Consider the following 13,429-nt stretch of genomic DNA (forward strand, 5'->3'; position numbering starts at 1 on the left):
AGGGAACCGCTTGAGGAGAAATGGCTTTTTTTAAAAAAAATAAATTCTTGGAACCTGTTCTGCAGCTCCACGAGGACTGCCAGGAGGAATCCTGGAAGTGAAGATGGCTTTTCAGGGATGATGGCTCCAGAGACATCCAGTGGGAATGGGCTTGTGCAGCCTCTCCTGCCCCGGTGTGCCAGCCGGGAGCAGGGAAAATAGGGCGATTCCCTGGAATCTTCCTGCACAGCTGTTTACCCGCTGCGGATTACTGCTGTCACATGAGCTGCTTTACAGCAAAGCCAAGCTGTCTCCACGAGCTGAGAAGGTCACTGGGAGACAGGGGCCTGCAGGGACAGACACATCACCCTGCTCTGCCTTCCCAGAGGGACACCAGGCTTTGGGGAAAAGCGCTCTCCATGGTCAGAGGGCAAGGGAAGGTGGTTTTACCTCGACACCTGTTGGACTCTGGGCGCTGAGAATTTTAGGATTTCTGTGATGACAGGCACTGACCCCCAAGAAAACACTGCTTTGACCTGAGGCCGTGGAAAAGGCTCCCAGAATTGAGTGACAGCACTGGGATTATGGGTGTGTAGCTTGAATAGAAGTGTGTGATACCACAGGGTGAAAAACTCAAGAGTTTAAGGTTTTGGAATATAGTAATATATATATAAAGCAAGATGGAGGTTTTAAGGTGGAGGTTAGTCCTTTGTTTTCACCTTCTTTTTCATGGCTCTGAGTGGTGGTTTGTAATTGGATAGAAAAGTTCCCATTGTGGGCCACGGGTGGTTGGTTATTGGGTTAAAAATAAAAATAATTTGTGTCATTTCTTAATTAGACAGTTTGTCCTTAAAAGGCCTCATAGAGAGATAGATAGAGCTCCATTCTTTACTTCGTTAACTAGAAGTGCTGTAGAACTCATAGTTTGTGAGACTGTAATATAATTAATTAATTAAATTAATAATTATATTAATAATTAATATAATATAATAATATAATAATAAAAAATTAATAAACATCTGACTCCAAACAACAAATACTGAATTAAGCATTTAATCTCAACTCTGGAAAAAAAGAAGATAAAACTTAACATACACCCTCTTCTCAGCCACCATGGGACTCCACATCACAGGGGGGATAACCCAGTGCTGAGCCTACTGCTGTCCATTGACCAGCCTCCAATCAAAGTGCTGGAAGCTGGAAGAGTCCTCGGGGTGACAAATTTCCCTTCTCTTCCTTGGGTGCCCACCAACGTCTTGGACAAAGCCACCCAATGGTCACCAGCCAAGGGACACCAAGATGCACCTGCATCTCCTCAGGCTCCTGTTCAACCTGCTGATGCCTCAAATAACACCCCAGCCAATCCCAGAGCAGGAAATGTCCTCCTCAACCCCAAATCCAACAGCTGAACATCAAGGAAGAGGAAAGAGTTTCACTTGGGAAAACAGAAATCTGAAAGTTCGGTGCAGCCACTTGGGAGAAGTCATTAAAACCTCCCATCTTCCTCGCTATGCCAGGGCAGGGCTGGTGCACAAGGAAAACCTTTCTGCAGGACAGGGCTCTTTACCATGCCCCAGAGGCACAAGACATGGGGCTGTGCTTTCAGGCTTTAAAATCAGACCCTGCTCCGAAGATCAGTGACAAGATAAATCCAGGCACCCAGTGATCCTCTGGATGTCCTCGGAAAAAAGCAATAGAGGAACTTGGGAGGTCAGACCTTGCTAAGGAAGCAGCTGAGGCTGAGGCCTCTCAGAAAGGAGAGGCTGAGCACTTTTCCAGGCAAAGAAAACCAACAGCCACCTCGAGTTTGGAGGAGTCCATCCAGGAAGTGGAGAGAGTACATTCCAAAGAGGAGCAGGGAGTGAGGGAGAGCAGAAACCACAAAGCTGCCCGCAGGGAGGAAACTTTGGTGTAAAACAAAAGACCACGAGCTGGGCAAATGAAGAGCCAGCAAACCTCAGAGCAGCGAGCAGCCCCCAAGTTTCAGGCAGGGCATTTCTCCTTTCCCCGGGGCTCACAAAGCCCATCTCATTTCCTAAAGATGCCTCCCGCTGCAACGACAGCTTGCTGGGATTTCAGCCAGCTTCCCATTTGGATCAGATTGCACCCTGCACCCACTGACGGCCATTAAGGGCCCGCAGCTCACAAAGCGCCCTGGGGTCAGACCAGCCTCCATCCATTCCAAACGCAGCAGCAGCAGTGACATTTTGGGCTCTGCAGTGGAGAGGGTGGCCGGGCCCAGCCCAGCCCTGCAGGGAGGGCAGGAGCTGTGCCCTGCTCTCATCTGTTGGAACCCTGCAGGCTGAGAATTTCAGGCTTTCTGTTCTAAAAGACACTGACCCTCAAGCAAGCACTGCATTTGACTTGAGGCCGTGGAACAGGCTCTCAAACAGTGGGAGAGTGATGGCACTGGGGTTGTGGGTGTGTGGTTTGAATAGTATTGTGTCATCTCACAGGGTGAAAAAATTAAATTTCAAGGTTTTGTACAATATATATAGTACAATACATGGGGTAATATGGAGGATTTAAGGCGTCATTTGGGTCCTTTTTCTTCACCTTCCTCTTCATGGTTTTGAGTGTTTTTTTTCTTATTGAGTGAAAGAGTCTGCACTGTGGACCTTGGGTGGTCAATGATTGGGTCAAAAGTGTAAATAATTATAGGTGCCATCTAGTTATTGTATAGTTCATGCTTAAATAACCTTGGAAAGAGTTAGCGACATCTCCACTTCCTACCTTGCTAGTTAGAGCTCACGGCTCATGAGGCTGTGACATAGATAAGAATTAATAAACACTGAGTCTGAATATGAAACTGTGACTCCCATGTGTTAATCCTGGTTCTAACATGAAGAAAAAAATATAAGAAACCAACAGTCACCAACCAGCAGGTTGCAGCCCCGTTCTGCCATGGGAGTACGGAGGCATCAGGGAGTCGCTCTCCACCTGCCCTGCGTCAGGGGAATCACAGGTAATTAATTCCTTGGGTGGTGCAAGAAGTGGCACAGCACAGGTAGGAACAGCAGTGACATCCCCAGCCTTGCCCGTGGTGCAGCACTGCCCCTTCCCACCATGGATGGGGACGAGGCAGGAGGCCTTGCAAGCCCAAATCTGCCAAAATCTGCACTGGGAGATGCTCCAGCTGCTGCACAGCTGTGGGGACCACTGCCCATCCTCAGCTCTGGGTGGTGAAGGATCAGATGGGATCAGCTGAAGGAACTGCCCTGAACTCCAGGCACAAATTTCGGGAAGCAGCTCACAAGGAGGGAGAGCTGGGATCACTCTTTGGGGTTTCCTGGAGCAGCAGGATGAGCAGAGGTGGTGCCAGCAGCATGAAACTGTCCCACGATCTCTGCTGTTGAGCTGGAAGATCTGCCAGAGATGGGCTCAAAAAGCTGAGCTGGGGCTGCCACATGCTCCAGAGAGTTGGGAATGAGTTGTTACTACAGAATCCACCACACAGGAATTTTATCCTGGGAGGAAGGAGCAGCAAAGCAAGAGCAGGTTTTGATTTTGGCTTCATCTATGTCCACCCAGCTCCACACTGGTGGGTTTGCAGGCTCGGCTCCACACCCAGCACAGATGTGTCCAGCAGAAATGGCACAAAGCTGCTTTCTCCAGGCTGGTGGTGCCTGTGGCCCTTCCAGGAGCACCACAACCCTTGAAGAAGCTCTGCTGGTCGAGCTCTGCCAAGGCTCTGATCTGGCTTAGGTTAAGCATGGAGGAGGAGGAGGAGACCTGGGAAGAGGACAGAGCAGCATCTCTGATGGCTCAGGAGAGACGTAGGGCTGGGCAGGGCTGGATTTCTGATCTGTGCCCTCCTCCCTAAGCCAACAGATATCAATAAAACAGCACCAGGCTGGAGATGTGCAGCTTGTCAAGAGAGCAATTCCCAATCCCAGCCTGGAGCCAAAACACCAATCCCAGAGGGTGGCACTGCTGAGATCTGCTTGCAGATGCCCTTCAAAAGCACCTACATTCTTCCCATCCCCACTCCTGGACTGGAAACAGTAACAAACTGGAAATGTTTGTCTGTCCAGCTCTACACTTCCAGATGCATTCAGGAAAATATGCTGACTCTACTGATTGCCATTCCTTTCCTGCCTGGATTCATCCACATCTCTTTTAGACAGGAGCTTGTCCAAGGATTGAAATTCCCATCTACTTCAAAGACCCCAAAAAATCTGCTGTGACCAGAGGGCCATGTGCCCTGAGATCCCCAGACACCAGAGGGGACCAGGAAAGCTCAGGACATGGCTCTCAAATCCAGGCTGTTGGGGATTTCATCTCTGTAAACTGCAAAAAAACCCTGAAATTTAATGTGAATGTTGGTGGTGGTAAAGTCAAATGAAAAATAACTAAGAGATTACAGAACCATGGAACAGTTCTGCGTGGGAAGGGACCTTTCAAGGTCATCCAATCCCACCCCTGCCATGACAGGGACACCTCCCACTGTCCCAGGCTTCTCCCAGCCCCAGTGTCCAGCCTGGCCTGGGACACTGCCAGGGATCCAGGGGCAGCCACAGCTGCTCTGGCAATTCCAGCCCAGCCAGGAATTCCCAATTCCCAAGATCCCATCCAGCCCTGCCCTGTGGCAGTGGGAAGCCATTCCCTGTGTCCTGTCCCTCCAGGCCTTGTCCCCAGTCCCTCTGCAGCTCTCCTGGAGCCCCTTCAGGCCCTGGCGGGGCTCTGAGCTCTCCCTGGAGCTTTCGTTTCTTGAAGACAGAGAAAAGCAGGATCCAGGGAATAGAAATACATCCCTTCACCTGCCAAAAGGCCTCTTTTCAGCACTGAGCAGCTCCTTCTGAAGCCATCTGAACTCCTGAGGGGCTGTGAGATGAAGGTGCAGAAGCCTGGACAAATATCATACAAATCCACCAAACAAAAGGGCTTCAAATCCAACCTAAACCCACAATAAATCCCAGTCAAGCATCACATTCAGAGTATTCCCAGCCAGACTGACTAATTCCTGGTTTTGGGGCAAAGAGTCACCATGTAAATGGTGAGATTTAACAAAAAACAACTGGGATCCACTGAACAGGAAACTTCCCAACAACCCAGAAGTCAGGGTCAGATCATCTGAATTTTTCAAGGGAAAATCAGCCAAAAGATCAGCCAAAAGAACTCCAGCTTCCTGTTAGCATGGCAAAGATGGGAACTGCTTTAGGTAGTCAGACCTGCTTTAAATTCTTGCACCAGCCAACAGGCAGCTCCTCTTTCAAAATTTATGGCTAAAGAGGAAATCCTGCCCAGCCTGGAGTCGCTACCAGTCCTGCTCCCTTCCCTCTTGCAGCCCAGAACAAAAGGGAACATATTGCAACTGTGCTGAGAGAGGAGGGCTGCTGTCTATTCCTTTAAATGTAATGTTAATGCCCTGTAATCAGCTTTAATTTTTAAACAGACCCAGCCCTCCTGTCCATTTCCCCTAATTCAGGACACGTGGAAGGTAAATGGCCTGTGCTTAAACCGGGCCAGCCTGGGCTGTGACAGCTGGGGAGCCTGCGAGGCTCAACTGCCTGATCACAGGAATGGATGTCAGAACTCACCAGGGGAGGGGAAACGGGGAGGGCAAGGGAGGTGCTGGAGATGCTGTGAGGTCAGGGAGAAGCAGGAGACAAGGCCAGATGGGGCACGGCTCATTTTTGGGGGGGTGGGAGCTCCCCGAGACCAGCAGGACTGGGAGAGATGAGGGAAGTGACGGAACTTTGCAAGGAAAGGTCTCGGAGATGGCTCACTGCCCCAGGTTTCTTTTGGGATACTGGGAACTCTGTCATGGACGTGCTGAACAGGAACAGCTGCTGTCTTTTAGGGACAACAGCAGGAACTGAGTCACTCCTGGTGCCTCCCCAGGGCGTTGCCTCCTCCCTCTGTGCTCCCCCAAAGGCAGGTTTGGAGCTGAAGAGCAGCCTGGAGACTTCACGTGATGCTTGGATACAGAGCAGGGGCATGAAACCACCCAGGAGGCTCCTTGTGCCCCTCAGGCAGCGCTGTTTTTGTGAAGAGGAGAGAGGCCTTGGAACACCCTCAGTGCTCATCATATCAAAATGTTTTTCCTCAAGAATCACAGAATGGTTTGGGCTGAAAAGGATCTTAAAGATCCACGGGCAGGGACACCTTTCACTATCCCACGTTGCTCCAAGCCCCATCCAGCCTGACCTTGGACACTTCCAGGGATCCAGGGGCAGCCACAGCTGCTCTGGGCACCCTGTGCCAGGACTTGCCACCCTCCCAGCCAGGAATTCCTTCCCAAAATCCCATCTGACTGTGCCTTCTCACAGTGGGAAGCCATTCCTGTAAGTCTCATCCCTGTAAGTCCCCCATTCCACACCAAAAGGCTGCACTAAGATCTCCTTGAAGCTTTCTCTTCTCTAGGCCAAATAAAGACAATAAAATGAGGGTTTTCTACCCCCAAAAGGCCAAACTGTCCTCAGAAATGACCATTCTGTGTTCCTATCAAGGAATCCCAAAGGACTCCACCTCCAGCCCGTGCTGGGCTGGTTCCATCCCACACCTGGAGCGGGACCCGGGGAAGCTCCGGGGCACGGATGGATGTGGGACAGGAGGGACTATTTTTAACCCCGGTTGGTGGGCAGACAAATCCTAATCGGCAGCGGCAGCCGCCTCGTCAGCAGGGCCAGGATGTCAGAGCAAAGCCGGCCGGTGGCCGTGACAGCCCCGCGTCACCGGGACAGCGCGGGATTAGCGCCGGGAATCAGCCGGGACCAGCAAACGCCACCGGCTGGCTCCAAAGGGCAGGGCAAGGTGTGTCAGCCTGGGCAGGGCTCACTGCAAACAGCGGCTCTTTGCGGGCCGGGGGATGTTTTGGCTCTGTTTGTGCTGGGAATGAGCTGGGTGCTGTGGGCGGTGTCCCAAAATCCCAACAGGGTCACACCCAGAGGAGAGGCAGAGGCTGACAGGGAATGGGGGTGGGCACAGGGATGTAGTCAGGAACTCCCCCTCTCTACAGGAGTGAGTGTCCTTAGAATCATGGAATCACTGAGGTTGGAGAACACTTCCCAGATCGAGTCCCACAAGCTCCCAGCATTGCCAAGGCCACCAAAAGCCTCATGTCCCCAAGTGTCACATCCACAGGGCTTTGAAATCACCCCCAAGGATGGGGACTCCACCCCTGCCCTGGGCATTTCCAGTACCTGACCACCCACTTCATGGAGGAATTTTCCCTGAAATCCACCCTGAGCCTCCCCTGGCCCAGCCTGAGGCCGTTCCCTCTCCTCCTGTCCCCGTTCCCTGGGAGCAGAGGCTGACCCCCATGTCCCCAAGTGCTACATCCACATGGCTTTGAAATCCCCCCAGGGATGGGGACTCCACCCTTGCTCTGTTTCAATGCCTGACAAGTGAAGGAATTTCAGCACCTTTCAGTGAGGAATTTTTTCCTGATTTTCTAAACCTCCTCTGATGCAATTTGAGGCCGTTTCCTCTGCTCTTGTCACCTGCTCCCTGGGAGAAGAGACCCCGACACAGATTCAGCTCCTTTTAACTGAGATTTATGCCAAGGTATTTCACTCAGAGCCCAACAGCTCCGTTGCTGATAATTATTCACTGATACACAGCAATTTGTCCTCTAGGAAACGCCTCTCCCTGTTCCTGGAGCTGCTCAAGCAAGCCCAGGAATTCACTCTTCTGCTCTCCTTGCTGGCTGCCACTGGCATCTCTTCTGCCCTCTCATCTGAAACACACCTGCAAAAATTATTTTCCTCACCTTTCCTTCAGATTGGGATTAAATCCTACCTGTTTCAGGGTAAACCTTCATAAAAAAATTCTGTTCCCACCAGGGAGGCCCTACAAAAAGCTTGACTCTTTCCTTCCTGTCCTCCTGGACGCAAACATGCTGATCTGCACCTTGCCAAGCTGCTAGCGACTCATTTGGCTCCATCTTCCCTAAAAAGGAGATCCAACAGGAAAAACATAAAATACTGCTTTTTAAAAAGTGACATTGGCAGCCCCTAAGCCTCCCCCCATGAAATTTAGAAGTATTTTTCTCGTGTGAAAAAGCCACCGGCTCCCAGTGGCTCCGTATTGCTCCTCCCTATCCCGAGGAATCCCAAAGAAAGGACAGGGATCCCAAACCTGTGTTGGGTGTTCCCATCTGTGTACGTGCTCTCTGGGAGACACACACAGGACAGGGGAACAGGATGCCAATCGTCCCTTTCTCTCCTGGATGTGTTTTCATCTCCAAGCAGCCCTCAGAGAGCCGGGTGGGAGTGGCAGGCACAGAGCTCCAGGCCCAGGAACTCTGAGAGGAGCGTTCCCATTTCCCATCTGCAGCGTGGGAACAGCTCCCCACCTGTTGACTTGGTGTGGGAAGCTGGCCCAGAACCGAAGCTTTCCCAGAATTTAAACCTCTTCCCACACCGAAATCACCGCCTGGAGCAGCAGTTCTGTGTGGCACTGTCACCCCAAAGCCAGCTGGAGGTTCCTTTATCCCGGCGCTGACGCCTCCTCCCCCCGGGCTTGCGAAAGCAGGGAGCTCGCTAATCCCCCCGTGCCCACGTCAGACCCTAATGCTCTCCCCGGGCTTCCAGAACAGATCCTGCCTCACCCCAGCCCTGAGCACGGCCCCCTCTGCTTCTGTGGAGAGCAGGGATTGGATTTTTGGGATGGCTAGGGGGGGATGGAGAAGGGGCAGGACTCGGTGCGGGCTCCTCTCAGTGTCCCCCTTTGCGCTCCCAGCAGCACGGGGAGGAGATCCAGCAGGAAAATCTGCCTTGGGGACAGGAAAAGAGCAGCCAAGGGGGACAAGCAGGATCCATTGGATCTCTGGCTGGGCCAAGCTCCGGTCTGTGAAATCAATTCCCTGGTTATGTCTTGATCCCACAACCTCTTCCTTCCCAACTCTTTCCACTGCGCCTCATCTCATGCCCTGCTCTGAATCCCAGCTGGAGGTGGAGCATTCCACTCCTCTCACCTTCCAAAACAACCCCAAATTCGTCCGGCTGTTGAAGCTTCCCTGGGCAGGGAGCTGCTGTGCCCCTCCCGGGCAGCCCTAAGCAGGCACGGCCCCGCCAGGAGCCTCATCAATATTTCAGGAGGCAGCCGGGAAGCCCTGGCAGCTCTCAGGGCCCCCACGGATCAATGGCAAACAAAAGGCTGCAGCAGGAGGAGGAGGAGGATGCTCCAGCACCAGCCCCGAGTTTCTCTCCCTCCAAAAGCAGCTCCAGGGCACAGAGTTTGCTCTTAGCAGAGCATTTCCCAGCATTTTCAGAGATTTGTGCTGCCACGCTCCCCTCCACTCACTTTCCATATTCTCTTCTGTTCAATACCAAGCACTTAAGAACAAAACCATCTGAGCCTCCAAGAGTGGGGTCACCAGTTCCTGCATCCCTACTCGGAGCAGATGCTCCAGGGGAGCAGGAAAACCATAATGCACTTAGTTGGTTTGACACTGCATGGGAGCAGGAGATCTTGTTTCCTTCAGCTGGGAATGGAACAGATCACAAGATTATCAGCAGCCCTTTCGTGGTGCAGCCACGTTCCTGGGCTCCCTGCAAGATATCCAGCCCTAAATTCCCACATATCCACGAATATACAGAGGTTTCCTCTTTTTAGCCATCTTGGCTGTCGTGTATCATTATTATTCAGATAATTCCAGAGAAGGGATGGGAAAAATGCCATAGTGAGCGAGAAACAAACAAACAAACAAAAAAAAAACCCAATAAAAGAAAGTAATTATACTTAATGGCTAAAATCAGGAGTGAAACACCTTGCCTGACCTCCAGAAATTTTCACAGAAATCATGAAATGGTTTGGGTTGGAAGTGAGTTAAAGAACATCTCAATTCCTGCCATGGGGACACCTTCCACTATCCCATGTTGTTCCAAACCTGGCCAACCTGGCCTTGGACACTCCCAGGGATGGGGAGGTGTCAAACTATTTTGTCAAACTCTCAAAGTCAAACTATCTCCTTTATCAATATCATATAAGATGGAGATAAATTTCTACCCTACCCTTCCAGATAGGCTTTTTCCTCAGAAAAGTCCTGCAGAAGGGTAAGAGCATTCCCAGAGAGAAGCATTTATTGGGAATATCAGCAAATTGTGACCTTGCAAGCAACAGCAAGAAGGGAGAATTTGCTGGTTACGACCATTCTGGCTCTGGCAGTTTTTTTCCCCAAATCACACCCAATCCCACCTCTTCTGGACCCCAGAAAGGACACAAGAGTGGATTTTTCCTGCTTGCATCCATCAAATGGTGTCCAGGAGGATGCTCCCATTCACTCCCCAGCTAGGGAGATAAATCCTGCCGGCAGTGAAATCCATCTGCTCTCCCTCCCCAGACAGAGAGACAGCAGCAATGGATACCAACATCTCCTGCATCCCTGAGGGAGATATATTAGCTGGTTACGTAAGGAACCAACAGCATGGAGCTTTCCAAGGACTCCAAAGCCCTTCCCCTTAATACCACCGGAGATTAGAGCAAATCGAAGGAGAGTGGAAAGCAGGCGAGGGGCTGTGGGCGAGGTTTTGCTCACAGGAAAATGCTGCAGTCTCTTCCCCTTAATGCACTCTAAATCCCATCTGATTTCCAACTCGGCTGCTAGGAGAAAAAAAGAAAAAGGAGGAAAAAAAAAGGGAAAAAAAAAAAAAAAAAGGGGCCAGCCTGTTTTAAAATGATGTCAACGCTGGGAGAGTGAGGTGGAGTGACTCAGGGAGGGTGTGGAGAAAGGGAGTTTTATGGGGAGCATCCAGAGGAATCCAGACCGTGAAAGCATTTTGGAAGCAGAGTAAAAGAAGCCAGAGGTGCAGATCTGCTTTTCCAAATCTGATTAGTTGCTGGTTTTGAGCATCCAGGGTCAGATCCTGCCTCTGATAAACACAGAGCACTTATCGCCCTCACGCCCGGCTGCCGGCACAATAAACACAATCCTGCTCTTCCCTCGGTGCCAGCTGCATCCCCAGCTCCGCGGACAGGGATTTCCCTTCATTTCTGCTCCCTCTTCAGGCTGGCTGACTCCACAGCAAGGGAATCAAACCAGCTCCGAGTCAAATTCCTCTTCCCTCCACTGCAAACTAAACACTGTGCGCTCCCGGCTGGATGAGGATTCTGATGGAAGTCAGCTCTCACCTGAGCAGGTTTCTGCCTTCATGCAAAGTGACAGTTCTGCCACCCAGCCACACGTGCTTGGCCTCCCTCTGATAATTTGTGTCCGAACTCCCCACCCTCGAGGTGACCTTTCTTTACAGCTTCATCCTTTGTGCCCTGCTCCGGCTGATTTTGACACGCCTCCTTCCACCTAACCCAAATAACCAGTGGGTTTCTTGGGTAATTCCATAATAACCAGCCTTGAGCTTGGAAATTATCCCAGAGTCAGGCTGGAAAAGACCTCTGGGATCACTGAATCCAACCCACCAATGCACCAAGGCATTCCGTGCAACATCCTGTTCCTTAAACACCTCCAGGGTCAGGCAGGAGCAACTGGAGGCAGTGGATGAGCCCCAACAAGGCACATTTGCACAGGCCATTCATCTTTTGAACTAGGTTTAATAGATTTACAGTTTTATTTCTAGTCTGAAGAGCTGAAAAAGTCACCAGACTTGGACAGATATCCCTGGAATCAAGGTGGGAAGATGGAAAATGAAGCAGGAGGAAAATGACTTGAGGCTGACTCAGGAGCAGCCACCAAGCACAGGAAAAAAGAAAAAAAATGATGGCTTAAGAGTTCTGGAGATGAGTTTATTATGGCACCAACTAATTCTGTTAACTGATCAAGGCTGACCCTTCCTGTGCTGAACACGGACACACACTATGGAGCAGTTTTCCCCAAAAAAACTAAGGATACAGAGTCAGCTGGCAGAGGAGGGAAAGAGCAGAGCCACCAGCACCACAGGAGCAAACAAGGAGTTAAAAACCACTACATGCTCCCATTCTGCCCTGAGATTATAACTCACAACTGGTCAGTGACCCCGAGTGAGGGAGGAGGATTTTACCACCCAAACCGCAACATTTCAACAAAAAGAGAGGAAAAGGCTGTTTTTAAGAGCCTAAATTAAAACCAAACCAAAATAAAACCTTTGCAGAGGCCTTACCATTGGCATCCTGGACTCCAGTGAGTGCCCCAACCGCTGCTGCAGTTTCCCCAGACAGGACAATCTGTCCCCCTCCTTGAAGGGTGGCCTCGGCCAGCGTGGCTACGGCGTGGGCAGCGGCTTCACTGCAGAGGGGAGACAAGGGTTAGGAACACCAGGGAAAGAAATAATTCCATTTTAACCAGCAAAGACACACACCAAGAGAACAATCCAGAGCAGAGAGATTTGTGTCTGGCCTGGATAAAGTGATGCAGAGCAGGAGATCAACACTCAAGGAGGACTGGATGGAAGAAGCTGCTTCTGGTGGAGTTTTTCAGCTTGGAGGTCTCTTAGAACACCCCTGAGTTCCCCCTTTCACCTGATAAAACTTTGGGATAATCCAAGCAGTTATTCCACGTGGCTCTTTCCTGCCTCTGGATTCAGGTATCACACTTTTGGCACTGGCACATCCGGGGGCTCTGCAGATTTCAGAGCTCTCCCTTCACCACTGGTTCTGCCAGTTCTCCTCACCCTGACCACCATCACCAGCTCTGGGTTCAACTCCTCCCCAGCCAGGTGGTTTAAAAATTCCTCTAAATGAGCATTGTTTTCAGCAGAGTGCTGTTAAATTTCTTCACACAAATGAAGCCAGGCCCAAAAGCCCTGCAAAGGTGCCCAAGGAGTTCCAGAACAGGGATGGAGTAAGGAAAGAAGGAAAAAACAGCTGGGACTGTCTCCACAAAGGTTGAGCTGCTGAGATTCTATAGCTGAGAAGGTGTAAAAGGACCTTAAGCCCATCCAGATCCAGGGGCAGGGACACCTTCAGTCTGATATTGTGAGAAACAGAAAATAGAACTTTTCCTCATTTGTTTTCCTGATGATTTCACACATTTCCAGTGATCTCCTTCCCACAGCCCACTGTGGCACGGATCATTCCTGGGGTTTGATCTCTCTTGTCCTTTCCAGAGTTTTTCTATTTGAGTGGTGAGCACTTCCCACACTATCCAAGATGTTAATGTACCATCAGTTATTCCAGAGGCCTAATCCTGGCTTGTGCTCAATGCCTTTCCTTATAATTCCCAATATTCAACTTATTTTGACAATATCTATTCAGCAGTAGTAAAACATTCCTGAAGTCAAATTTCCTACCAATTCCTACCTGAATTAAAAAAAAAAAAAAAAAAAAAAAAAGTATTTCCTTTAGCTTCCCCATGGATGCTCATTCTCTGCTCGACCAATGGACTCAAATATTTTCCAACTATTTTCCCATCTTTTCCTTCTCTTCTCTTCTCTTCTCTTCTCTTCTCTTCTCTTCTCTTCTCTTCTCTTCTCTTCTCTTCTCTTCTCTTCTCTTCTCTTCTCTTCTCTTCTCTTCTCTTCTCTTCTCTTCTCTTCTCTTCTCTTCTCTTCTCTTCTCTTCTCTTCTCTCATTT

The 13,429-nt window shown here is 50.3% G+C and overlaps 1 protein-coding gene across 3 annotated transcripts in view; it reads right to left on the minus strand.

The window, feature by feature from the left end:
* NRF1 (nuclear respiratory factor 1) overlaps window positions 1-13,429 on the minus strand; it is a 62,858-nt gene that overhangs the window by 15,682 nt on the left and 33,747 nt on the right. Inside the window, exons 10-11 of one of the 3 annotated variants that reach the window (XM_066318903.1) lie at window positions 12,018-12,142; window positions 9,838-10,527 (exon numbers count right to left, since the gene is read on the minus strand). In XM_066318903.1, coding sequence (XP_066175000.1) covers window positions 10,205-10,527; window positions 12,018-12,142 — 448 coding nt within the window. In that variant the 3' untranslated portion in view covers window positions 9,838-10,204. Of the gene's footprint in view, window positions 1-9,837; window positions 10,528-12,017; window positions 12,143-13,429 lie in introns of those variants that run through there. The other 2 variants (XM_066318902.1, XM_066318904.1) reach the window with 2 other exon arrangements.

The sequence above is a fragment of the Sylvia atricapilla genome, chromosome 5, assembly GCF_009819655.1.
Source record: "Sylvia atricapilla isolate bSylAtr1 chromosome 5, bSylAtr1.pri, whole genome shotgun sequence".
NCBI classification, from domain to species: Eukaryota; Metazoa; Chordata; class Aves; order Passeriformes; family Sylviidae; genus Sylvia; species Sylvia atricapilla.